At 44.8% G+C, this 25,020-nt stretch overlaps 1 protein-coding gene across 1 annotated transcript in view; it reads right to left on the bottom strand.

Moving 5' to 3' along the window:
* Nucleotides 1-24,001, bottom strand: part of LOC138594018 (growth arrest-specific protein 7-like) — a 62,303-nt gene extending 38,302 nt beyond the window's left edge. The window contains exons 1-2 of the mRNA XM_069665108.1: nucleotides 23,639-24,001; nucleotides 2,364-2,481 (exon numbers count right to left, since the gene is read on the bottom strand). Of these exons, the coding sequence (XP_069521209.1) occupies nucleotides 2,364-2,481; nucleotides 23,639-23,818 (298 nt within the window). The 5' untranslated portion in view covers nucleotides 23,819-24,001. The remainder of the gene's footprint in view (nucleotides 1-2,363; nucleotides 2,482-23,638) is intronic.
* Nucleotides 24,002-25,020: the final 1,019 nt, after the last annotated feature.

The following is a 25,020-nucleotide window of genomic DNA, read 5'->3' as shown; positions in this document are numbered from 1 at the left end:
TTGCTGACATTTAGCATGTAGTTTGATCTAAACGGAGAAGAAGAGGAGAAAAGGAGGAAAAGGAGGAGCGACTCCCCCGGCCTCGAGGCTGGGTGGAGTCCTCGTCTAATTCTAGATCCTTCTCATGGCCACAATGTGACCGCTGAGTCCACGATGAGAGCCGAGCACTCTGAAGTGACTGTTAAACCACAGGCCTGCTTAGATGAAGGACACAGGTGACCTGATTAATTACCATCCATCCATGAGGGCTGTTGGACCCCTCCCTCCCCCAAAACCCATTCCTCCTCTCTCATGTCTCAACAGAGGAACTGCTGGAGGATGCCGAACCAGTAAGGACATTGAGACGCACCCCCACCCTGAGTCTCGAGCTACCTCGACCCATTCGGTCCCCTCTCGTCCCTCCTTACCTGGACCCTTAAGCATACTCCTAATAAACTCCTTTTAAACCGTGCAGCGGTGAGATCTTGTTAGTGAAATATTTTACACTAAGAGAAGAATCATGACGCTCAGCGTTGTGATGGAAACAGGCCTTCAGAATATGAAACAGTGGAGTGTGACTGTGCAGCAGTGTGAAGCTGCTGAAGTCAGAGGAACACGAGAGAAGTCAAGAGGACATATTAGAATCATCAGTCAGGTTTTACACTGAGGTCACACAGGGACAGTAAACAGGCTGCAGAACAGAGGAGGTATTAAGCCGTCTCCATGACACCGTGTGTTTGTGTGTGTGTGTGTGTGTGTGTGTGTGTGTGTGCGTGTGGTTCAGGGACACACTGAGTGGTGATTGTGTTGACAGAAACGAGGCTCTGTCAGCAGCATCAGTCGTTCATCGCCCTCTGTCTCTCACTGGTACCATCAACACTGCTCAGACAGAGTCTAACTGGATCAACGATCACTTTAAGCTCCTCGACGGGACGTTTGTAATAAAAAATATTGCTTTATTTTTAAATGAGAGTGTATGTAGGGGTGGGGAAAGGACATCTTTTAGTGCAAAGTGACAGATCAGACTGGAAAGCTTAAACTCATCTTTTCTGTAAACTCGATGTAAACACGATGTCACTTTTGCTGAAGGCATTAAATCTTTAGCATCTTACCCTGTCTGCCATTTGTAATGTCTGCATATCTGTGTTCAGAGACGTGGTGTTCTACTCTAAATAACAAAGTGGATCTGTGCTATAAACATCCTGCTGTACCTGATTGAAACAATATGATTGATCGTGGCCAATCCTTCCATTACCTGTATCTCTCATCCTGTTCAGGGTCGCGGGGGGGCCAGTGAACCTAACGAGCATGTCTTTGGACTGTGGGGGGAAGTCGGAGTAAGTGGAGGGAGCCCACGCATGCACAGGGAGAACATGCAGACACACAGAGGGGCCCACTACATCTGAACCGGGACTCGAACTACAACTCTTCTAAATGCGAGGGACCAGCCCCTGCACCACGATGCAGCGCTTCATTAAGTTCTACAGTACAAACAGATTTATTATGAGAAGGTAAAAAATCCAACTGAGAGCAACATTAGAAAATGTAGTTCAAAACCACGTGTACGTGGTTTCAAGAGGCTCAGTAAAATCCTGACAGCAGCTCAGTTCACCAACTGCTCATTTTCATTACAACTGTTCCTGTCGTTTGTGCCATCATCCCTATTAAACACTGACTTTCTGTGAAAGCAAGCACTAAAATACTTTTGGTGAAATTCCTCAAAACACAGGAAACTGATTTCACCACAACAGGAAGTACAGCTGGTACGAGTCAGAACGGCTCAGTTCAATCAAATGGGTAATAACTGTACTGTTTTTGATGGGCCGTGAAAATCAGTTGCAGTTTCACTGTATCTAACAAGCTGAGATCTGTCTTACTACAGCGCTATGAAGCCAAAACAAACAGATGTTACTGAGATTTAATGACAATAAACAGGCTGAGAGGATGCTGAAATAACTACATCAGGATGCAGGTTTGTAAAGAGGCTGAGTTCATGCTTTGTCAGGTCTGTCTGCAAGACGACAAGAACACGACTTTAAACTGACTGTTTTTTGAATGGGGTTTGGTTGGACCGTGTGCTGTATCCTCAGACATCTCCACGCTTTGAGGCTTTTGCATCAGTGTTATGTTAGTTTACCTGTTTATATTTGCATTGACTTTGTATGTAAACAGACTGCACAAAAACACAGCAGGTATCTGAAGCACGATGGTTGTTGTTTCTTTCTGAACATTGTGTCTTGTTAACTTGCTCCTGAATCTTTCTCTTTGCTAAGCTAAGCTAACAACATCATGGCTCTGGCTGCGTTCTTAATATCAATACTCATAGAAGTTTCTTTAAGTGTGTGTCCCTATAAAACAGCTAAATGTATTTCTTTGACTCTTACCATTGTTTATGGTGTTGACGTAGTATCGCCGCCCTTGTGGAGACATGTAGCATCTCCACTGAGGAGGGAGGGGGTCTTTGAGGTCCTCCACGGGGAGCTGACTCAGAGAGGCTGTCCTCTGTGGAAACAGAGAAAGAAAAGACAACATGAGTGAGTGTCAAAGACCACAAATTAGAATCTTAAACCCTGTCAGATCCAAAACAAAGATTTATCCCTCAGGGTCTGCGAACGTTTAAATCATCTGCAGATAAAAGCTGATAAATCAGAACCTCTGAGATCAGGCTGCACAACACATGCAGCAGAAACATGCCGCGCTCAGCTCGGGTCAATGAGGTTCTCATTTCCTCAAATATTTCACAACCAGCAGCCGATGACATCACCATCACAGGCCGAGCTGCAGCCACACGAGGAACAACAGAGCGTCTCTGCAGTCAGACTGAGAGTCAGCGTGTGAGCTCACATCCCAGCTGAAGAACAGAGCGAGCAGGCAAACTGAACACATCTGCAGCTGATTAGCAGGAAAACAACAGGCCGAGGCCGTTTAACACACGACGAGAGGCTGCGCAGAGACTCTGCAGAGACACACGAGACTCTAGCCTGCCACAGTTTGGTTCATTCAAACGTCTCCAGAAAAAGAAGTTAGTTTTAGTTACTGCAAGGAAATTTGATCCTGTGCCTGCAGGAGAGAGATGAATTAAACTGATTACAGCAGGAGGAGGAGGTGGAGGAGGAGGAGGAGGAGGAGGCTTTGCAGCAATCACAGACATGGCTGCTCACTAAACCCAATCACAGCTTCACAAACATAATTAACATGGAAGGGCTACAAACAGTGACTTCTCCTCCCGAGCACGGAGCTAACAAGACACAAACTGGACAAAAATAATGTATATTTATTCATAAAGCACAAAATGACAGCAAAGTTTTCTCATTTTACTTTGCATGTATGACAGGCCTGGATCAACACACTGTGTTTAATGCATTTAAAGAGTCTTTGCGGCCTCAGGTGTCATTATTAAAGCTACCTAACTTACAATTCACCTCCATAGATTCCTCAAAAGCTCACTCATGAATTAATACTGAATACAACTGAATGCGTCCGTTACGACCCTCGCGAATAATCTGGTGTGCACATGTACTTGTTCAGTTGATGATGCTGATGGTGCAGATCTTTACATGAACTTAGAAGGACGTAGCAAAGCAAGAATAAAACCACAAGCTAACCAACAGACAGCACACGGGGTGGGGAGCAGATTGTGTTCAACTGTCAGTCAAATCAGATTCAGAATAAAGACTTGGGTCATTTTCATAAATATAAAGTCTTTAACAAAGCATGCCATGTATCGGATGGACATTAAAACATTTCCTCCTTCTTTCTTAGACTTTCAGATGACATCACTGTTTTTAATATCTACATGTTAGCCAGACGTTAGCATCTGAATTTATCAGAGAGAGAAGCTGAGATCATGTTGGCGGCAGCTCGGCCTGCAGCCCGCCAAGCCTTGCAGCAGAGCTAAGAAATATCAGTGTCTGATTTTTAACATGAAGCTGCTTCAATCAGAATCTTTACTGGTTTACATAAGACGTTATTTCCACTTGTGATGGACGAGAGCAGCAGCTCAGCCTGCAGCCTGCTTTGTTCTTCTACAGTTGTAACGACCGAGTCTGTGTGTTTTCAAGAGGAGGTGAGCTGACTCGGGCTGTTCTGGAACAGTCAACTTTCAGGGAGCAGCTAAGTTAAAAAGCTTTTTCTGCAGACCCATGGGGCTAAATTTAGCTTGATTAGCTTGCAACAGATACAATCTGCTGGTTACTGTGTCATTTCGTCGTTAAAATCAACAAGTGACTGACTAGAAATAAGAAGCTGATTGACTCCATATTTGTCATTGGAGAGCAGAAAGTGTGATGGTGTAGCAACAGTTGCAAAGGCTCAGCAGATTCTCAGACAGTGATTCATTTGAACATCAGATAGAGGTACGACAGGGACAGATATCTGCAGTCCCAGAGAGGCAGCGAGCTGTGTCTGAGCTGTGTGATGCTGCAGAACCAGAACAGACACGCTCGTGATGGAGGAAACCATCATCAGCGACCGGCCCGAGCGCGGCCGTGGAGTCGTGTTTGGATCAGGTTTGTGTTTCAGAGGAAAGATGAGATCAGCTGTGAGCAAACATGTCTTCATTGATATTTATTATGTCATCAGCCTTTGTTACAGGTAATCAGACAGCAGTTGGTATTGATTAAAGCATAAAGAGTCTGTGGAAGTAAAAGCAGCGCTACCTCAGAGAGTGAAGTCACTGTGAGCGCGAGGAGAAGGTCTCTGCTCTCACAGGACTGCAGCCTGTGTGAGTTATGACTGATTGTAATTACAGTGTCTCTGACAGCACGGCGGCCATGTTTTCTCTTTCATGGTCTCAGTGGTCACTGTTATATTTGTCCTTCATGTAACTTCCTTTGAGAAACACATCGGCCCAAACAGTCCAGAGATTTCCCACACAAATGAAAAGAATACAAACTACAACAGGCCGAGAAACTGTGCACCACGACCTACATGTGTTTGTTGTTTTAATGTCAGTTCATCAGTGAGGTTGTGTCATAAATAAACAAACCTGTTGATAACAAAATGTGAAAGTAGAAACACGATCAAATATTTAAACTCTGAACACTTTTTATTTTTTCAGGAGCAGAAAGGTGTTTTTAAAGTTTCATCTGCAGCAGAAATAAAGTGCATACACTGTTTTTATGTTCATGTGGTTTGTTGGAGTATCTTTAAACTCTTTACATCCCTAAAATCTTTGTAAGTTCTGTGACGTTTGCTCTCGCTGTCATGGTTTTTATTTCAGATCGATTTAAACAGGATTATTCTGCTGCAGGATTGTTGTCATCTTCACCGTGTGAATGCTGCCCCCTGATTTGATATCACATTAACATAATGCAATGATGTCATCAACGAATGTACAATGTGATGAAATGAACGAGTGATGAAAGCATCAACTTTCTGCTGCTAAAACACTGAAAGCTCCGACTCTAATTTTTATGTTACATCCATCCTCTCTGGGGTCAGAGTCCATAAATGAGCTATTTACAGTCCTGTCAGTGACACAGGATCACCTGTTTGTGTTCTGCAGGGAGGAAATATCAATACAGCAGATACAGTTACAGTAGAGTGCTGCAGTGCATGAATGTGTGAGGCGTCCTTCACTTGTTCTCACATGTTGCTCCTGAGTCAAACAACATGATTTGTTTTTGTAGAGAATCGTGTGAAAGCAGGAGCGGAGTGATGTGCTCAATGAGCCTCTGTTCCTCCGTCTGTAGCGGCCTGTAAATGTCACATTTATTTACTCATTTAGACAGCTTGAGTAGCACCTTGCTCCGTGTGTAGTTTACCAGTACGTTTGTTGTTTTTTTGTTTTCTACAGAAATGTATATCTTTCATTTAAGAGTATGAAATATCCATCCACATACCCCAGCAGATCCCTCAGGTCCTCTGACCAGGTTCTACTTAATGTTCCTCGTGTACGAAGGTGACCACGCTTTCCAATCTCTCGCTCCGACACTTTGGAACACTCTTCCTACTCCCAGAGACGGTTTGAGGTTTCAACCGATGCTTTTAAAAAGCAGCTAAAGATGCTTTTCAGGTTGGTGTTCGACCACGTAACATCATTTTGTACAATTACATTTTGTATTCTGTTTTGTTTTTTGATCGTTGTTGTTATTTTTATTGTAACTGTGATTTTTTGTGTAGCACTTTGTGACATCACTGTGTGAAAGGTGCTTTAACACATATTACAGTACTACTTACTTTCTTTAACAAATGTTTTATTAACCTGATGTTTAGATTTTCAGCTACAAGAAGACTGAGGTAAGTCAAGGGAAGGGTGATCATGATAAAATCCTTTATTATAAAGTGAATTTTATAATTTTTTATTACATAATATCATCGTTATAGAAACTGCTGACTCGCAGCTGTTCGCCTCAAACAACCAGTCAGGTTAAAGTTCATATCCACCTGAGTGTCACTGAATGACACAGGGGATATACTGCATGTGTACATTAAAAATATCTGACAGAAGAAATTACAATCAAACAAATGAACAGCACGCAGGCCAGCATGAACCAGCTGAGGTCACAGCACCGTTTACAGGAGGGACATAAACCAGAGAAGGTCTCTCTTATGAAGACAGCAGAACAAACAAGGGCGAGGGGAGAACTCACTGTGACATCGACCTTTGACCTCTAACCACCAGAATCTAAGCAGTTCATCCTCAGCAGTCCAAGAGGAGGTTTGTGTTTAATATGAAGATATTCCAACCAGGTGATTTAAAAAAAATAGTGACGGTACGGACGAATGGAGAGACAACCCTAACCAATCACGTCCACCAAAGGCCCAGAGCCACATAAAACATAACACATCACATATCGATCCCTGCTGAGAGAGTTTGTTTCATCAACATTCTCCAAGAACAACTAAGTGACAGACAACACTGATCAAGGATCAGTGATACGACTGCTGAGGTCACAAGAGAAACTTTGGGGGTTTCCCTGCACTTCCTGTTTACTTCCTGTCAGCTTCCTACAGACTCACTGTTGCTTGGTCACATGTTCATTATCAGTGAAATGATAGCAGAGTATTGTTTCTGTGAGCTGAGCAGAAATGTGTCTCAAGCAGCAGATGGGAGTGGGCTGCTGGTCGTCAGAAGGCCACTGAGCATGTGCAGAAAACCTGGACGTTTTAGGCTGTTGACATTTTCAGAGCTGAGATTAAAAAGAGCCTCTGATTCTCCTCTGTTAGTTTCTATCTCTGTAACATCCACAGTTACATCACAAGAGTTAAAGTGTCCTCCTGACAGACATGGACAGCTCTGACTCTCCGTCACACACATGAAAACAAACAGACCTGATTGAAAGAATGGGAGCACCTACAGTGTGACGGATCTCAGAGCCGGCCTGTCTCAGCATATGCAGCATTAAATAATGCAGCCTTCCAGATGGTTAACCCCGTAAACCCCACGCTGCCTGTGGCTCCACGCTCTCAGCCTGCAGAAGAGCCGGCGGCAGAGAACAGAGGGCTCATCCCGCCTGAGAGGAGAGACCACCACACTCACTGCTGCTGACTGAGACATGCACATGCTCACAACATGTCTGCGCTCCACATTCAAAGATCGGCGCCAGTCAGTGCAGAAACACGGAGATGAGATAATCTGGCAGCTAGGTGAGGCAACTGTAATGACGTGAATCACAACAACTCCTTACTGGAAGCGATGGGAAGGAGCAAATAGTTTGAAGTCTATCTGCTGATCGTCGCTTGCTCTCTGTGTGACAGGAGGACAAGTATGTGGAGTAACGTCATCAGTTAAAAAAATTCAAGTCATGCAAGAAATGTACCTGACTCTGTGTCTCTATAGCCTATCAGTGTCCAGAAATTCTCCTGCTATAGCGTCAGAAATGGTCCAACCAAACCCCATTCAAAAAACGAGCATTTTAAAGTAGTGTCCTTGTCGTCTTGCAGACAGACCTGACAAAGCATGAAGTCAGACTCTTTACAAACCTGCATCCTGATGTAGTTATTTCAGCATCCTCTCAGCCTGTTTATTGTCATTAAATCTCAGTAACATCTGATTATTTTGGCTTCATAGCGCTGTAGTGAGACAGATCTCAGCCGCTGAAGCTGTTTGAACCTTTAATTTAGTCTAAGGTTACTTGGCTGAAGAGAAACTGCGATATGTCAAATGTTTATGATGCTAAAATAGAAGAAACCAGATCCCTCACTGATATCTTTCAGAATAAACACATGCCAATAATTTCTTTCTCAGATTGTGGACTTTTCCCACACGCTCCCAAACACAGCAGCATCTCTTATTATGGAAAACAAAATATCTCATGGTCTCAGTATGTCAGTGACACTGGCTCTCTGCCTGGAAAACTAAGAATAATTTGTTCAATTCCCCTGGAAAATGTCTTTAAATAAACAGTGAGTGTAGCTGTGAGGTGACTCAGAGAATAACGGGGTAGTAAACTCCATCGTTAGGTCGTTTTAATCACCTGGATTTAAACGACTTCAGCTCAGAGCTGCAGGAAACACTCGACTCTTTCCCTTCATACATTACAGGAAGTTCAAACTCGGGGCGTAAGCTGGCTTTAAGAGAATACTGAAGTCATTCAGGGAGGCGGAGGAGAGAAGAAGGGATGCTCACCGTTTTAACCCTAAGAATGGTAAAAAGAAATGGTCAGTGTCTACATTTGTGTTTGTGCTTATTGTGACGTCATTTTGTGGAGTTTCTTCAAACGCTACATCTCCTTAAAATCAGTACATTCTTAATGGGGATGGGTATACCGGTAATCAATACCGATACTGTTATCTATACTACTCTCTGTTATTCAGTGCAAAACAGAAAGAAATCTTTAGCAGGGTGTCTGATGATGTTCGGTTTGTTCCTGTGTCAGTTTCCCTCGCTCAGCGATGGAGGATGGGTTTAACTTCTGACTCCTGCTAACGTTAGCCACTGCAGATGAAGCTGAAGCTGCTGCTTCACTGACGCTGTTTATGGATTAAACTGGAGCATAACTTAGAAGTGCTAACAACCAGAGCTAGCTAACGGTGACTGAATAACTACAGGCTTATCTATAAGAACCATGTGTTTTAACTGCATCTTTAGTTTGGCTAATCCCATCTGCAGCATCGCTATCAGAGTCACCGGGAGGCTGCACTGAGGATGTACTAGCAGTCACGCTAGCAACAGCGTCAGCATTAGCCGCTTTGCTAAAGCAGTCAAGCACTGCACTGCTTCAGATTTATGGACTGTTGAACTTGTGTGTGAGGTCTCGACGTCACTGCCTGAAGCTGGCGGCTTCCTCGGTCAGCTACGTTAGGTTGAAACGAAAGTAAAAACCGATAGGAGTATCGTTTGTCCATGAGCTTATCAGTACTTTCTCTACTGACCAATCACATAGCAGTACCAAAAAACACCGGTTCTTGACACCCATCCCAGATGTGACAGAAACTTCAGTGCATGTTAACAAACTGTATTTTAAAGTTAAACTAAAGAACTGGTTTCTACAGGCCTCTGTTATTGTCAGGTCATTCCTCAAACTGGCAGCTTTATTAAATTATATTTTAAAGTAAATATATGAATTGATTAATACAGAAAAACTCTTCATAAACAGAACTTTTCCCACAGTTTCACAAGGTTAAAGGTCAGACAAGGGAAGTTGGATCCTAACAGACTCTTTTAAAGAGAGTTCATACATAAATATAACTCATGTTGAAATATCTGTGTGATAACAGAATTCCTGTAACACAAAGAACAGAAGTTCATTCTTTCACTGACGTCAGAGAAACGATTGTTGGAGCAGTTTCCACTGAGCAACAACTGATCACTGCCCGTGTGTGTGTGAGCTTTCAGCAGGTTAACAGCTTCATACACACTCTGAGAGTCCTGAAGGTGAGTCATCAGGTGACACATCGCAGAGATCACATGGATTCACTCACTCACTCACTGTGTGTGTGGAGGAGGACCAACATGCTGAGCTCAACAGAGCCGATTACTGGACCGAGGTTCAGCTCCTCACACGGGCCTGACTCCCACACTCACAGACTGTGTGTGTGTGTGTGTGCGGGGGTGTGGTTACATGAGTGTGTGAAATAGTTCTCAGCAGTGTATGTGGATGTGTGTGTGTTAGCTGACCTCCGGTGACCCCTGTGGAAACATATGGACTGCAGTCTGCAGGGTCAGGGTCTGTCAGAACAGCTGTCCTGTTTCCAACTGGAAGGATGCAGAGTCAGAGGATCCTGAGCATCTACATGAGCTGATAGCAGCGATGTGGGAACGATACTCTGCTGCAGCTCCAGGGAACGAGTTAAAGAATCACCTCCTCATGCATCTGAAGCTCTGCACAAAGTTTATTTATCAGGAGGGAGGTGGACAGTAATAAAGGAGGGGTTCAAAGCTGAATTACACTAAACTACATCTGCTTCCTTATTATCTGCACCTTTTCTTTCAGCTGCAGCAGCTTCAAAATGACCCGTTATCATCGTTCAGGAGGTTTTTAACAGGGGCAGAATAATCCCCAGAGGTCTCCTCCTCTCATAAAAAAACAGACTTGGTGATTAAGACAGTAAAAATATTAAATAAAGCAGCTTCACTTAAAAAAATCTGTGTTTCTCTATCAGTCTTTGGCGGGCCTTTAGGGGCTGTGAGGAAAGCCGCTGCCAATTTACTCCGGCTAGCTTCTGTCTTAACGTCCTGATGACTGGTGACTAAAACTCATCGGGGTTTTTCCGCTGTGTTGACTGGAGTTGCAGCGTTTGTGTGTTTCTCAGTTTGCATCGTTCCAGCATTTTGATGCATCTCTTTTGGGTTTTTGCCGCGTGTTTCCATCGTTGCATGTAATGCATGTATTGCATGTGTTGCATGTGTGTTTTGGACTTGCATCTTTTCTGAATTTGCAGCCTGTTCCTTCTGATGGAAACCATTTGGGCCGTTGCAGAGCGATTGCTGTCAGCCACCATAAAAATGTGATGCGACTTGAGTCCTGCAGCCTTTAGTCACAAGTAACAGTGAAGTTGATGAGCCATTACGTGTAGTGGGCTATGTGTATTGTGCCTGATCATCATCACATTTCATCAAGTCAAAAAGTCAACAGACACAAACACACAGCATCCTGATCCTGACGTTAGATGGTGGAAAATATGCTTTAGACTTTGATCATTTATTCCCACCACTTTAAACTGTAGTCATGAGTTACACTGACGAATGGTTCTTCCTGTATGAGCTCACATGAAAACAAGTTCTGCTTTAGTCAAGATAAAAACAATCCATATGAGGCCTCGAGAGCACCTGCGGGATGTCCTTCTTCTACATTCCAGTTAATGTGCGCGTCTGTCCCACACTTTTTAAGACACTTTATTCTGTATACAGAAACCAAAGCAACTACCGCGGTGTTCACACTGGAGCAGAGCTGTAAACAGACTCAAACATGATGGGAGAGAGCGTGGTCCAGCTCCAGTCTGCAGTCTGCTGGATGATCTGAACCCCTCCTCGCCGCCGCTCCTCCCTCGTCATGTCAGAGGATCAGAGGTGTGACACACAGGAAGTGTCTGTTTCCTATTTTTCACTCATTCATACCTCCACCTTCCCTCTCCGTGCTCGTATCTGCACAGTTCACCTCACCGGGTCACCGGGAGGTTCACACACAGACGCTGATCCAGTCTGTGTGAAAACAGACGCTCGCTGACACACGAAGGTGAGACCAGCTGAGTCTGAAGTTTGATGAAACTCTGAGCTCTGTGGAGTCTGCAGCAGTAAGAGGGCCGTCAGGTTATCACTGTATTGTAAAGATAAAGGATTCCTTCAGCGGTCGTTGGTCACAGGGTTTTATTTGTAGCAGAGTTATCCACACAGGACTCATCACATCAACATGTTTCCTTTAATCAGCAGCCCTGATCTGAAACAGCATTTTAACTGGACGTTTGGGACGACACTGTGTCTTTCAAACCTCTATTCATGCCTCAAAAATCATTTAGGTATAGAACATAAAAATCAATGAAGAGCAGAGTGGAGCTGGATTTTGGTGAAACATCAGAAGGTCAGAGCGAGGGAGAACTGATGCCCGACCTCCCTGCCGCTGCGCTCCCGTCATACTTTTAAATTGACGTTACTTCCTGTGGTGTTCCTGCTGCTGGGGTAGTTAGAGGTGTAAACTCCAGCCCTGTTTACGCTGCGGTTCTGCCTCAGTGCCGCAATGAAGCTCCGCCGTCGTGCAGCCTTTACCATTTTACATTCAACCAAGCAAGCGGAAGCAAACCATGTGCGAGGTGTAAACAAACAGCGTTTGCAGTTTCTAAATGTACAGCCTGTTTCTCCTGATAGAAATCTTCTTGGCCGTTGCAGCACGTTGGCCCTCGTCTGTCACTGTAAAAATCTCGGAGCTGGACACCACAGTTCCTCCACTCACCCACACAACACGAGGACACAAACTAACATACAAACTCCAGAGAGCACCAGATTTACATCTGATCACTGCTTTCATCACAGGCCTCAGAGGAGACTCGCTCAAACATCTCTCTCAGGAGGTCTGAGGCAGAGACTTCTCAGCCCTCTGGGACCACTTAGGCTGAACGTGAGAAATACAGGCGGGAAGATACTTCTCACACGTCCGCCTGGCCGCTAACTACGACAGCGAGAGAGAGGAATGTGTCAGGATACGGTCAGACCGAGCTGAGAGGAGGAGGAGGAGTGAGAGAGCGGCCCTCAGAGTGAGACAGGAAGACGATGGGGTCTGTGGAGCGTATCTTTATTTGGGAGACATTGTTTTGGTTTGGGCAGATGTGGGAGCCTGAAGCGGAGCCACATTCCAGATGTAGAGACACTTCAGACACTCGGAGAGGAGGAGGAGGCACACATACACTGAACACGCACACACAACTGTCATTATTGTCTGCTCAGTCTGAACATGTGTGTCAGTGTGTGTGTGTGTGTGTGTGCAGGCCGCTAACAAAGCCTGTTCTGTCTCGTCCAGTTTATGTGAATTTCTGGAGCCTCGTCGTGTCTCTGTCCGTCCTCGGAACAAAATGACGTGACAGAGACGGGACGAGTGTGACACGCGCTCAGTCAGCAAGCAGAGCTTATCTACAGGCCTGCTGATGTTCGGATATCAGCATCGTGTCGATCTGCTTTCCACTCAAACTCTCTGAGATCTGCAGTAACGAAAGCTTCCCTCGCTGTGATCACCGTACACAGTAAGAGTTGAAATCGTTTCTTACAGCAGAGTTTCACAGACGAGCTGCCTGTGCGCTCCCTGAAACACGCCCCCCTCTTTAAACAGATGCAGCCTGACTCTTGAGTGTACATGCCAGTGGTTAACACTGTGTACATACTACTGGGACGGGCACACATGATCTGGGTTTTCCCCTCCACACGCTTGTTTTAAGCTATGAATCACATGATTTAACATAATGTTCTCAGAAATGTTTATCATACATCAAGATATTCAGAAGTTATTCTTCTGGCTTCATCAACATGTGACCTTCAGAGAAGAACATTTTGGCCAAGCCTTACTCACGTCATTGATTCACAAACACAGCACCCCCAAATAATCTCCTTCCAGATACATCGAAACCCAAACTTTGTTGTATCTGAGGAGCCTCTCACAGCTGGTTAACCTCCCCTCCTCCTCCTGAGCTGTGTCTGCATGAACTCTCCTGCTGCTTCCAGCTCCTTGAGGCTGACCAGGCCCAGTGTGATGAGCTGTTAGCTCGGATCAGTACCAGGATTTCTCTGACGGACACCAACTACCGGCGTTGTGTTTCAGCTGTGGAGCGCCTGTCATCTGTCTCCGCTGAGTGGCAGTTTCACTGTATCTAGCAAGTCACACGTGGGCTGAGATCTGTCTTACTGCAGCATAAAAAAGTCTGAACTCAGGCACTGTCAGGTCTGTCTGCAAGACAACAAGAACACTACTTTTAAAAAGACTGTTTTTTGAATGGAGTTTGGTTTGACCATTTCTGATGCAATGTCAGGATGTCGGGAGGTTCTCATCACTGACAGGCTTTGACAACAAATAGTCAAGGAAATGTCCAAATCTACTCTTCATCACGCATGAACGCATGAACGTAGCTGCTCTGACATCCCATTGGTTAGTTTACTTCAGTTTTGAAGCCTCAAGTTTGGCGTTTCAGCCGTCATCATCTCGGTCCTCTTGGAGCTGGAGAGGAGCGAGGGGTTATCGTTAAATGCTAAACTATCAGCTAATGACAGCGCTATGTTAGCGCAGTGCTATCATAACCATGATATTAATTGGGGTGCTAGTTTTGCTAACCAGGCTTCCAACACACAGTTACAAAAAGTTTTTGGTTGCTGTGGTAGCGACCTGTCACTCACAGGTAGCCCCGCCCTAAACCCTCCCCTCTTTCTGGTGTGTGTGACTCTAACTGGGAGCATCAGTGACTAAATGAACATCATGCTGTGTTGAAGGAGACTGAAACTAGAGACTGAGACCATAAACTCATTAGGAACATGTTTACTGAGGGGAGAACCAGTGGAGTCGCCCCCTGCTGGACATTAGACAGAATGCAGATTTAAGGCACTTCTGTATTGGCTTCGCTTTACAAACCGAGAGGCTTCGTCCGTTTCTTACACAAAGACTATGATTCAAACCATAATTCAGGTCAATGATGCCGGTAAATCAAGTTTTACGGAGCTCCTCAGAACTGTATTTACTCGATTTTGGGCAGATTTCATTGGTACAAAGAAAAAAACAGGAAAATGAGGCCCTATAGTTGGAAATAACTGTAATTACCTTTAACTGAGCTAATGTTTTCAAGCTATGACTGAAAATAGCTGCACTGGAGTCCACTTGGACCGAAGAGATCGAGGCTCAAAATAGTTCTCTCCACCGCTATAACCCAAATCTGGAGCCAAATCTGCCTCATTACACTAATCATACTTACTTTAAAGGTTCCAAATATACTCTCTGCCACAGAGCACCAGCCTGTTTAACGCATGTGTCCCTTCTGTGCCTGTATAAACTCTGCTGTATCTCCACACTGACACATTTCTCTACTAAACGTGTGAAAACCTCAACCCGTCTCTTCACTGTCAAAGCAAACAGCAGACTGTGGTTAACAAGGTGCTTTCAGATGAAGTTTCACAGCTCCACACGAGGACGCTCGGGATTATAAATGACTGTGTTTTGGTATGACATCAGAACAGGAGGGTGGTGTTAGCTTTCCAGCGTGGAGGGGAAGCACCTGGCCCTACAGCAGCGCTCAGACCCCCACACTGCACGTCAGGGATTATGCCAGGCTGAATCACCATCCAAACCTCTGCTAAGAGCCCCCCACCCACACACACACACAGACACACACACACACACCTGCTCTCAGCTCTATAGTTCCATTATAAACACAGCTGACATTCCTCCAGGTGAGTTATTAGTGAGGTTTCCATAATTTACAGCTCAGTGAAAATGCTTACAGTAGCTCCCCTGGTTATAAGTGATTCACACTAAAGTAAAAACAATACATGATGCTGCCGTCATCATGTGAGCGCAGGGTTCAAACCTTGGAGAACCAACATTACATCATCTTGAAATTCACAAGCTGGAATACAAGTAGTACAACCTGACCGAGATATATTGTATGGCCACTTTCAAGCAGAGACTCACAGACGATCGTAGTTTGCAAAATAATTGGTTGAATTTACAATAATTAATTAAAAAGTTATTAGTTTTGTAATATTGTATGAAACATCTTACAGCTCAAAAACTCTATATTGGCAGACATATTGGTAATGAGTGAATTTTCCCCTCTAGATTTGATATCGGTATCCGGAATCGGTCGTAAGCCTGGATTTCACAGGATCCGTTGGAACGATCTGCTCTGCTCACTTTGACGCGTGCTTGAAGCGGCCTCCGTCAGAAATAGACTCGGCATGTATTTTTAGCGGAGCAGAGCGGAGAGACGTTTTTGGGACGGAGACGGAACGCGGCTCGTGCTGTGGAAACACGAGCATTGACTAGAGTGGGCGTGATCGACTCTGGAGGTCGCGGCGCCTACTGAACACGCCGGACACGAATCCTGTGGAATCCAGGCTTTAGCCTCAGGCTCAACAATGTCATCCTGGTTGGTCTCTAAAAGACCTTTTTTATGTGGATTATCCACCAGTTTTGTATCGATATGACTGCAAAGGTTTTTAGAAAGCTGCTTTCTTCAACAAATAAGTGACAGAATATTTAACATAACATTGCACATGTAGCAGAGCATCGCAGCTCAGCAGACAGTGCTGAGAGGACTGTGAACTACAAACAACCTGGATAACAACGTGTCTGAATCAGCCCGTGCGTTGTTTTCTGCTTTTATGTTCTGTAAGAAAGTTTTTATTTGATGCATCTCAACAAAAACAAACTGCAGATACATCTGCGATAAGACCATGCACTAATAATATCAGCAGACTCTGCTCCTCATCACTGGCCTCTTCAAGTGGAAGAAAAGTCACACTTAACTGCAGAGTATGAGGCGACCTGCGTCGACATATTTCATCCGCATGAAGGAGTCGGGGGGGGGTCTCCCTCCAGGCTGCTCCTGCCTGCTCAGCTGCAGGACTTCTATTACATGTTAACTGCCCGTGTTGGTATTTTAACACTTTAAGGGGAGTCCAGACTTGTTATGGGAATGTCATATGTAACCTCAGAGCAATAAGAGTGTTTAACTGCCCTCTGAGCAGCCGTTAAAGCTACAACCCGCTGAGCGTCCCCAGTTCACTGTCTTACAGTGGTTTAAGTACCGGCCCCCAACGAGGTCGTTTCTGACATCAGTCTGTTGAGAGACAGAAGTCATTGGACAGGACGCTACAGGGCTGGGCGACACCAGATTATCATATGATGATGTCAAGAGTGAAACCTCGCAGTACACAATGAAATTGTTTTCTGGAGCCGCTTTCCCGCTGGTCAAAACACCCGCTAACACATGCTAACACACGTTAACACCAGCTAACAACCGCTAACAATCGCTATCACCAGCTAACACACGCTTACATGGCTCCATGGTCGATGCATATCTGCCTTCGTCATTAAGCCCTATTTAATATCTACAGTGTCTGTTTGTACGGAGGTCAGGGCTGCAACTATTGTGATCCCTTCATGTTTCATGTTGAGTGAAGTTGTTGCAAGATCAGGTATCAGAGAGTCTGTGCACCGATACGATACCATAACCCCTCAAAAAACAGAAAACAAACTCAAGTGAAATCCCGTCTCTGCCGCTGGAGAACAGAAGCTTTAACAGCCTACATGTGGGCTGAGCTGCCACTGGAGAAACTCTTTCTGCCAACATGGATGTTTTTATGGCCTTCATTAGTTGTAGTTTGCCTCGACAACCACGACTGGAGAATACAAAATGCAAACACAAAGGCAGTCTGGAATTGCTCGATTTGTCCTAATAGTCCTAAAAGGTTTGCGGTCGCAAATTCAATTTATCTACATTTGAACGGATTAAATTGGATTAAATACCAATATCACAAACATTTGTTCATGAGCTTTTAAATATTTTGGTATTTACAAGTCCCAATTAAGAACCAGTTCTTGTTCTCAAGCTTGCATCGTACATTTCTGCGGTTTTAATCTTATTAGACTTTTCTTGTATCATCTTTATCAGCTGATGCAGCCCTGACACCTCATTTGGACTTCCTCATACAGGTCAGACGCCCAAATCTTGATGCCAAGAGGTTTTGAGAAACCTGACAGTGTTGATGCAGTGAAAATAACAACCGTTTGACAGTCAGGGAGTAAAAGTCTGCTGCTCTCTAGACGTTCTGTTCCACCCAAAGACATCCGACGCATCACACACAACCAGTCACTTTATTGATTCTCTGATTTTCAGAACTGTTAAACAATTCTGCACAAAAACAGTTTGTAATGATGCAAAAACTTCAGTAGAATCACTTAAAAAAAAACGACCTGTCCCAGAAACAGGTGTTGGAGATGGGGAAAAAACACACATCAATCAGTCATCAGTCACATCAAGCACACACACATCTGTGTGGAAACAGCGATGACAGCTTCAGACACCACAGGGGTTATTTTGGCGCGAGCAGGTTGATTGATTGAATGAATGAATGAATCAGTCCAATACATTTGTTCATAAAAGCTCCCAAATAATAAAGCCTCCTCCAATGAGCCGCGCTGGGTGACGTCATTGAGTCCTCAGTCAGAAACCGGTGCAGACCGAGTCATCGCTGACGGTTTCAGCTGCTGCTTTTGTTCTGTTCGTTTCCTCCTCATTAGGTGAACAGTGAGCACCAAAGAGCCAAACGCTGACTGTCTCTGTGACTCATGATGCTCTGCTGGTGGGCATCATTTCTCCTGAAATACCATGTTCTCCTGGAGAAGATGATAGACGCTCTCAGGTCGCACTGAACACTCTCCTTCATGTATCGGAGGTCACAATGTTCTGTCTCTAAACGTTACCTGGAAAGACGGGAAGCAGCTGCTTTCTACAAAGATCAAAAATACACCAAGCAGCAACAGGAGTGAAGAAAGAAGCCAACCCTGCAGTTCCTCTGGTGTCCACTTGAGACTGTCTCCAGCAGTGAGTCAGTCCCCATAGAGCCCCATGTTAAACTTTACAGCAGAAATAAACATATTTACAGCCTGGTACAAAAAACAGTTTGGGTCTCTATAGCTCATTTCTCTCTTCATGACAACTGTACGGGGAGAATCTTTATACAACTCACCTGTTTACATTATATTAAGGCTTAGAGTCATGCAGCATTAGGGGCGTGGCCTCTTTGAGTGAAAGGTGGGAGCTGCTAGCTGTCTGCTAGGTGTCCCCTCAGCTAATTCAGTCACTGAGCGTAACCTCTGGGCCGTGTTTGTGCTGTTGGAGCCTTTTGGAGATTTGTTCATGTAAATATCAGACAGATAATCTGTGTGTGCGCTTTATTGGACTAACAGACCGTCCAACACGTCTGACGCACTGTTTACACTGATTATTTTATAGATGTTAGCACTGATATCGCAGCAGCTATCTGTGTCTGTGCGCACCATACCTGCTTGTTAGCTCGTTCACTGTTTGTCATACAGTGATTTATCTGTGGCGGCCCGTGCAGGGAGTCGGGACTGTTGTTCCTGTAGAGTTGACGACGAGCGGCAGCGATGAGAAGATGCTTCTTTTGTTCACCTTCCGTCCTCCCTTAGCAGATGGAGGTGAGCAAGCAACGATTATACTACATTCCACATTTTCTTTAAGCTCCATTAGTCTGATATATATATAAACTTCAGTCAACTGCCACCACGCATAGACTGTGGGAAACACTGATGGTTAACTAGCTAATTAGCCAGCTAGTGAATTAGCATTTGCTAACCCCTCAGTCCTCTCATGCTCCTCCTTTTTGTCAATATATGGCTCCAAAAAAAAAAAGGTGGCAGCGGCCAAAATGCTAAAATCAAGGCTTCAAAGCGGTCAAAACAAACCAGTGACAACACTTCGACTCATCCACTTCTTATATACGATTTATGAAAAAGACCAAAGTTGAAATTTCCCTTAAAACTTACTTAAATGGACAAAAGCAACACTTGATGATAAATGCTGAATATGGTGACACAAAGGTAAATCTAGCTGTTTGCTAATGAGCTAATATTAGCCATAATAAGCTACCAAAGATACCAGATGAAGTCCGGCTGCAGCAGGAAAACTCGGAGTCTCCTGAGTGAAGCAGAGGCGTCTTTTATTGCTATTAATTAAACTACAATAATTAAAGAAGGACGCATTGTTTGTGAGTGTGTGAGGCACCAGGCAGCAACAGGTCCTGATGAGTCAGTGTGGGGAAGAAAGGAGCTGTTTGATGGAAGAACAACAGAGGCAGATCAGAGCTGCATTGTTCTCTGTACCAGCTGTAAACATCTCTACAGCAGCATGACTCTAAGATCAGTTATGATTATGAACGTGAAGAAGAGTTTGTGCTCTCGGGAGGTTTCCTGACAGACGCTCTGAGTTTAATAAAAGACCAGAACGAGGAAACAGTGAGGAGTTTTCTGTTTCACCATCAGTCACTTCACTGTGCCATCAGACCTCCTCCGCAGCTCGTCACATCAGCCTACAGATGACACATTCAGGGACAACTGGGGAAAATCTCTACTTTCATTATGTGTAAATCAGCCCACATGAAGGAGGTGGTGAAGCTCTTCATGCCACATCATCTGCTGTGATAGTAACACTGAAGCCCGACAGGCACATACTTTCTGCGTAGTGGAACAGGTAAAACCCCAACAAAGCAGATCAAAGCCCCCGCTCGCCGCACCGCACTGTCATCTCACTCGTCTTTTCAGGTTATTTTAGGCGTTTCCACTCGAGAGCAGAGAACAGCAGAGTGACAGAAAGGAGGGTTAGCGGTGAGAATCCGAAGCCACAACACCTCAGACATCCGACACGCGCTGCCGACCACAGAGACACGGTTTACACACAAACTGAGGAGAACCCAGCATCAGATAAAAATGTTGTTGGAGCTTAAATTAGCCAAGCTCCAGGGCTGAGCCTTTATCTGAAACAACAGTGTGTTATAAAGAGTGTGTGTGTGTGTGTGTGTGTGTGTGTGTGTGTGTGTGTGTGTGTGTGTGTGTGTGTGTGCACGCTGAGGGGCGGACAGGGTTTGACAAAGCAGACAAAGCTCCCTCCCTCACACTCAAACGTTCTCTGTCATCTCTTGTTGTGCTGTCAGTTCATCATTGATTTTTTTCCTGATGAACTCGGAGTGAAAGTTTGACCCTGGTATTTGTAGTTTGACAAAACCGCTTCTTCCAACCCTCTCCCAACAACGTGGGGCTTGTATGGGTTCATCTTAGGTGGGCTTCAGCAGGGCATGGGCTCAAAGTGGACTTTCAAGTGGTCCAGTTTTGGGCTAACATGGGCAGTCACGAGAGTTGCTAGAAATAAGCATATGATTTAGACGTAGAACATGGATATTTGAAGGGTCCCAAGTGGCATCCATCTACCCATGTGGGCCCAATAGAGACCGTTAAGGGCCCTTAATTAACCCACGTGAGGGCTTCATGGAAACTGCCAAAAAAAACCTGCCTGGGCCCCACTCTGGTGTCTCTCTCAGCCAGGTGATCAACCTGTGACCCTCTTGGAGGCGTTGGCTGGGCATCAGATCACCACGTTCTCGCAGTTCGTCAATACAGCAGCACCCGTCAAGTGTCAGTTATCACCTTCAGGGCTTCGGAGTCACGTTAGGAATAATAAAGACGCTAAGTGGTCAAATAAGCAGAACTAAATATGCCATGGTGGGCTACACTTTCAAAAGCTTGATGAGACACATTTCACGTATAATAATAAGAGTGAACACAGAGTGAATCAAAGTTTGGTTCTGTTGGTGCAGAAAAAGCACTTGGAAGAAGAAGTTTGTTAAATATAGAACGACTGTATGTAGCTTTCTGTATTTGACATATTTTAAATATGTCTGTTGTGGCTAACATAGCTAACGTAGCTAACATAGCTAATGTAGCTAATGTATGTTTTGTAACTTAGACCAGCTTTGGACCGGACTTTCAGAGTAAAGTCAGAACGTCCGGGTCGTTTGGACAGGTGAGAACACGCATTCGAACTGGTGCGGACCAAACCACCACATCATTTTCTGCCAGAAAAGACGGGACTCGGTCCGTTCCCAAATGGACCACAGTCCGTATCGATTCAGCTGAGAACATAAACGGACTTAAAGGAGGACCTAATACAGGAAGCAAACCTAAACAGTGTGCATTGTGGGTAGTTAACGGTGCTGACACCTGCAGAGAAGCCACTCAGCCAGGCAGCAGGACGAGGAGAGGACAGACGAGGTGAGGGCTCTGATACGAATATGAGCTGACCAAACACTTTGATAGAACACGAACTCTTCTTGTTCTCTCTCTTCTTGTTCTCCCTCTTCTTGTTCTCTCTCTTCTTGTTCTCTCTCTTCTTGTTCTCTCTCTTGTTGTTCTCTCTCTTCTTGTTCTCCCTCTTCTTGTTCTCTCTCTTCTTGTTCTCCCTCTTCTTGTTCTCTCTCTTCTTGTTCTCCCTCTTCTTGTTCTCTCTCTTCTTGTTCTCCCTCTTTGTTTACTTGAGGGAGTTTTCCCACGTGAAAATTCTGACCAATCAGAGAGCAGTTTCCTCATGTATGAACTCTTTGGGTCCGCTGGTAAAAGCTGCTGTGTGAACAGAAACCAAACTGGAGGCAACATTGTAACAATTTGGTTTCTGGTTCAGATCAAACAGCCTTCAGGTGTGACAGCAGCCTTACAGGAAGTCCTCTCATCTATTGTTGGCGAACAACAACAATCACTTTCGCTTGATTTTAACATCAAGACGAGACAAAGACTAGGACCTGAGACCTGTGACCACCTCACACCGAACCATCAAGATGACGGGAGCAACGGCTCAAGCAACCTCTCAGGATTTTATACCCACATTTGAAAATTGTCTTCAACAGTGACATCACTTTAAATGTTTCACTTGCATCAATCAATGGATGGGTGATACATTATTGATCTCTACAGAGAAGAACACACCTCTGTTATCTCACTACAATCCACTGAATGTGTATAACGATGGAAGGCACGTCTCCACCTCCACCAGAAATAGCGCTGCCATCTTGCGTTGGTATCGACGTCCCGCCCCTTCCTCTTCCCAAAACACACCTTTACCTTGGTGTGTTAGAAGCGGTTGCAGCAGAACAGCTTCTTGTGTTGGTTTGTAGTGTTAGCTACGTCTCCTCTCGGTTCCTCCTCTACTCTGCTACTTGGGAACAGAACGCTGCCCATTTGTCAACAGAGCTGTCAATCATGAGGTTTCTGTCTGTGCTACAGACACAGGTCAAAGTTCAAGCAGCAGAAGATCATTTCTCTAAAAGTTCATCATCTTCCATGAAACTGACCGTCCTGGCTCTAAAAATGGTCTCCAGCCAGCCCCTCCCTGCTGCCCCACCCACTCCCTAAATTCCTTAAACCCTCTGAGAGAAGATAAGAGATGTTGTGCTTCAGGTTTATGTGATCATATCTGAGCCAGGCTCTGCTCTGCTGTCACAAATCGGGTTTCTGTTTGCGTCTTCTCACATTCAGAGCAAAGACCTGCTAGAAACCGCAGCAGTGGCGACAGAGCGGTGAGTGCTGGAGTCGTGACGCTCTCTGATCTATACAAAGTCGACCACAAACTCAAATCAGTGAAATCACAGAGAAATGTTTGAGATGTTTTTTAAGTTTGAGCAGCAGCAGGGCGGAGGAGGCAGAAGGCAGGAGGGAGAAGAGTCTGGTGGGCGTGCAGGGAGGAGAGCAGCGTGCCCTGTGCATTCACGCGCGCAGAGAGGAGACCTGAGAATATGAGTGGAATGTGCGCGTGGAATGAGGAAGTGTGCAGCCGGTCAGCGCGGCGGAGGGGTGAGAGTTAATCTGATAACACAGCACGGGAAAACTATTCATTAGAGCGTCTGTCAATGCTGCCTTTATCCTCAAGTGTGTGTCACAGAGTGTGTGTCACAGTGTGTGTGTGTGTGTGTGTGTGTGTGTGTGTGTCTGAGCCAGGTCATTGAGTGTGTGTCACAGTATGTGTGTCTGAGCCAGGTCACTGAGTGTGTGTGTGTGTGTGTGTGTGTGTGTGTGTGTGTGTGTGTGTATGAGAGGGGGAGAAATGACACTTTTTAAATGTGTTTCCAAAAAGAACAAAATAAAAACAAAGTAAAAGATCAAAGTCAGGTGACACAACTGACATCCAGTTAGGATGAAGTTAAATTGAAACACTCAGAATAAAAACTCTTCGTCCTTACCTCGAGCACCTGGACGTAGCTAGAGGGGAACCAGCCCCTCTCCCCGTCCCTCTCGCCCTCCCACCAGCCCCCGGGCAGAGCTTGGACCACCTTGATGACCTCCCCGGCCTGGAAGCTCAGCCCCTGCTGGTGCTGATCCCCGCTGAACGGGTACAGACTCTTACAGAAGGACCCGGACATCTCCAGTGGAACTTTCTGATGAGGAGGAGGATGATGGGGGATAATCCAACCAAAAATCAAACTTTTTAGATCACGTGGCGGTTTAAATCCACAGTTCGTGTCTCGTGCTGCTCGCGGAGAGAAACTTGTGTGAAGTTGGTGAACAGGTTCTCCTCCTGCGCTCCTCTCTGCTCCTCCTGCCCGCCTGCCAGCCTGAACCCACCGTATGAAGATACGAGAGCAGCGTCAAGCTAGACGGAGCAAGAATGGAACCGGAAGTTCAATACTACTGACTTCAGAATAAAAGCTAGATAGTTTCAAAGTTTGTGGGATAGATAGATAGATAGATAGATAGATAGATAATAATTAATTAGAGGTTTCACAGTTCAAAAGTGGTTTCAACAGCTTTCAACATTTGTTTTCTGTTTCTAAACTGTGTGATTTTAACAGGTACAGCCTGTAAAGGTAAGCCCTTAGTTTGTCAGGTAGAGAAATCACCATTTAAAAAAAAAAAAAAAATAGAAGTGACCACATTTGGATGAGCAGGTGGAGCTGGAAAGGAGTGAGAAGTTAGCAAACGTTGAATCAACAGCTTAGGCTAGCGTTGGCTCAGTTAGCAACGTGCATTTTGAAATCCTATGATAATAAATTGGATGCAAATTTAAGGTGACGAAAAACAGGCTTTTAACAAGATACTGAAAAATGAACAGCTAACTCCTCAGACTGTCTTTTAGTACACTGTGGGAGCAACTTGTCAGTCACAGGTAGCCCCGCCCTAAACCCTCCCCTCTTTCTGGTCTGTGTGACTCTAAATGGGAGCATCAGTGACTAAATGAACATCATGCTGTGTTGAAGAAGACTTGAAACTAGAGACCATAAACTCATTAGGAACATGTTAACTGAGGGGATAAAGAGAGAGAGAGGGAGGAGCATTTTCATCATGCATAAACAAGCTAACTGTTTTTTTTGCATTTCTGATAGAGGTATAGTATATATAGTACATATGAGTATTCTTTACATAACATATAAACGTATATATTTATTATATTTTTGCTGTACATTTGTATTTCTTTTAGTTTGGAAAATGTGACCGGAAGTTCCGTCTCTTATTGTGGTGGACTTCACCTTAGTTGTGGAAACTTGTCACTCCCCTCCAGCTCTCCACTTCTTCATAATGTCAGTCTGTTGGTGACGCTCTCATGTGCAAACATTTGTGTATTTAT

This window comes from Semicossyphus pulcher, unplaced genomic scaffold, assembly GCF_022749685.1.
Source record: "Semicossyphus pulcher isolate SPU_LCO1_2020_fin unplaced genomic scaffold, fSemPul1.0.p SCAF_16, whole genome shotgun sequence".
In the NCBI taxonomy this organism is placed as follows: Eukaryota; Metazoa; Chordata; class Actinopteri; order Labriformes; family Labridae; genus Semicossyphus; species Semicossyphus pulcher.
This window is presented reverse-complemented; position numbering and strand designations above follow the sequence as displayed.